This window comes from Limulus polyphemus, unplaced genomic scaffold, assembly GCF_000517525.1.
Source record: "Limulus polyphemus unplaced genomic scaffold, Limulus_polyphemus-2.1.2 Scaffold831, whole genome shotgun sequence".
Taxonomy (NCBI): Eukaryota; Metazoa; Arthropoda; class Merostomata; order Xiphosura; family Limulidae; genus Limulus; species Limulus polyphemus.
Window position 1 is genome coordinate 34,711 of NW_013666441.1, and position 1,641 is coordinate 36,351.

At 31.5% G+C, this 1,641-nt stretch overlaps 1 protein-coding gene across 1 annotated transcript in view; it reads right to left on the reverse strand.

The window, feature by feature from the left end:
* LOC111086080 (Down syndrome cell adhesion molecule homolog) overlaps positions 1-1,641 on the reverse strand; it is a 166,399-nt gene that overhangs the window by 12,097 nt on the left and 152,661 nt on the right. Inside the window, exon 18 of the mRNA XM_022387543.1 lies at positions 679-864. Within this exon, the coding sequence (XP_022243251.1) occupies positions 679-864 (186 nt within the window). The remainder of the gene's footprint in view (positions 1-678; positions 865-1,641) is intronic.

Consider the following 1,641-nt stretch of genomic DNA (forward strand, 5'->3'; position numbering starts at 1 on the left):
TCTCACGAATTATAACGGTGTAATATACAAGACTATGTAAATTACGTTCAACAGTAATATTCTCACGAATTATAACGGTGTAATATACAAGACTATGTAAATTACGTTCAACAGTAATATTCTCACGAATTATAACGGTGTAATATACAAGACTATGAAAATTACGTTCAACAATAATATTCTCACGAATTATAACGGTGTAATATGCAAGACTATGTAAATTACGTTCAACAATAATATTCTCACGAATTATAACGGTGTGATATACAAGACTATGTAAATTACGTTCAACAATAATATTCTCACGAATTATAACGGTGTAATATAAAAGACTCTTTTCTTGATTTTCATTCTCATTAAGAGTATAAGAGTATCTTCCCACAACTGGCCACCTGGTGGTTTTAGAAGTACGACGGTGTGGACTTACTTGAGTATCCATATTTGATCTTAAATTCTAAGCTTTAGCATTTAGTTCTAATTTCATTTCACATATGAGGTTTGCGAATAGCTTTGAAATCTGTTGTGTGGATCATTTTTTTCTGCATATATTTGTGATACTAAAGTAAATTTTAACATTCCCGAACTTTGTTTATATCCTACATTTCTTTGTCTTTCATTTATTTACGATGTCTTGTTTCCTGAAATGTATATATAAACGTAAAGACAGACGAAACTTACCAGCGCCATCTGTACGACCAGTCAAGAACTCACTTGGCTCACTTCTCCCTACACTGTTCACAGACACGATATAAAACTGATACCTAGAACCACACTTAAGCCCTCTAGCGGTATAAGACGTTTCTTGAGAACGAAGGGTGACTTTCACCCAGTCGTCATGCTCCTCTCTCTGGTATAAAATGTATTCTAGGAATAATAATAAAAGTTTTAATGAAATAGTGAAATTGATGGTAACTGCATGAATTTCTTTGCTGGATAAAAAAAAAGATGAAATTTTTCAAGTTAAAATGATAATATTAATAATAAAAAAAAAGCAATTAATGATAATCGACCGAACAACATAAAATTAGATTTTAATAAACCTTCATATCATCACTAAGCGAGTATGTTTTCAAATAATCAAGTATAAAATAATATTCGATCATTTACCTAATGGTTATTATATTTAGAAACAGAACATATGATTTTTATTGCCCCCAGTGGCACAGCGGTATGTCTGCGAACTTACAACGCTAGAATCCGGGTTTCGATACTCGTGGTGGGTAGAGCACAGATAGCCCATTGTGCAGCTTTGTGCTTGATTAAAAACAAGCAACGATTTGTATTAAATTTCTACAAGCATTACATTCGTTAAGCAAAGTGTGACTTAAAATAACAATTTACAGATGTAAGCTGAGATTTACGTTGTTCTTGATAACTTAAATTTATGCTCTTTAAAATGATTTTGTTTATAATATTTCTGAACTGAAATCACGCAGGGTTTCTCAGCTATCAGAAGATTGTGCCAATTTTTTATTGTTGCGTGTTTTGTTTGATTTCACTTTTACTTAAAACAAAGAACACTTCTTATGAACTGTGACTATGTAAATTACGTTCAACAATAATGTTCTCACGAATTATAACGGTGTAATATACAAGACTATGTAAATTACGCTCAACAATAATATTCTCACGAATTGTAAC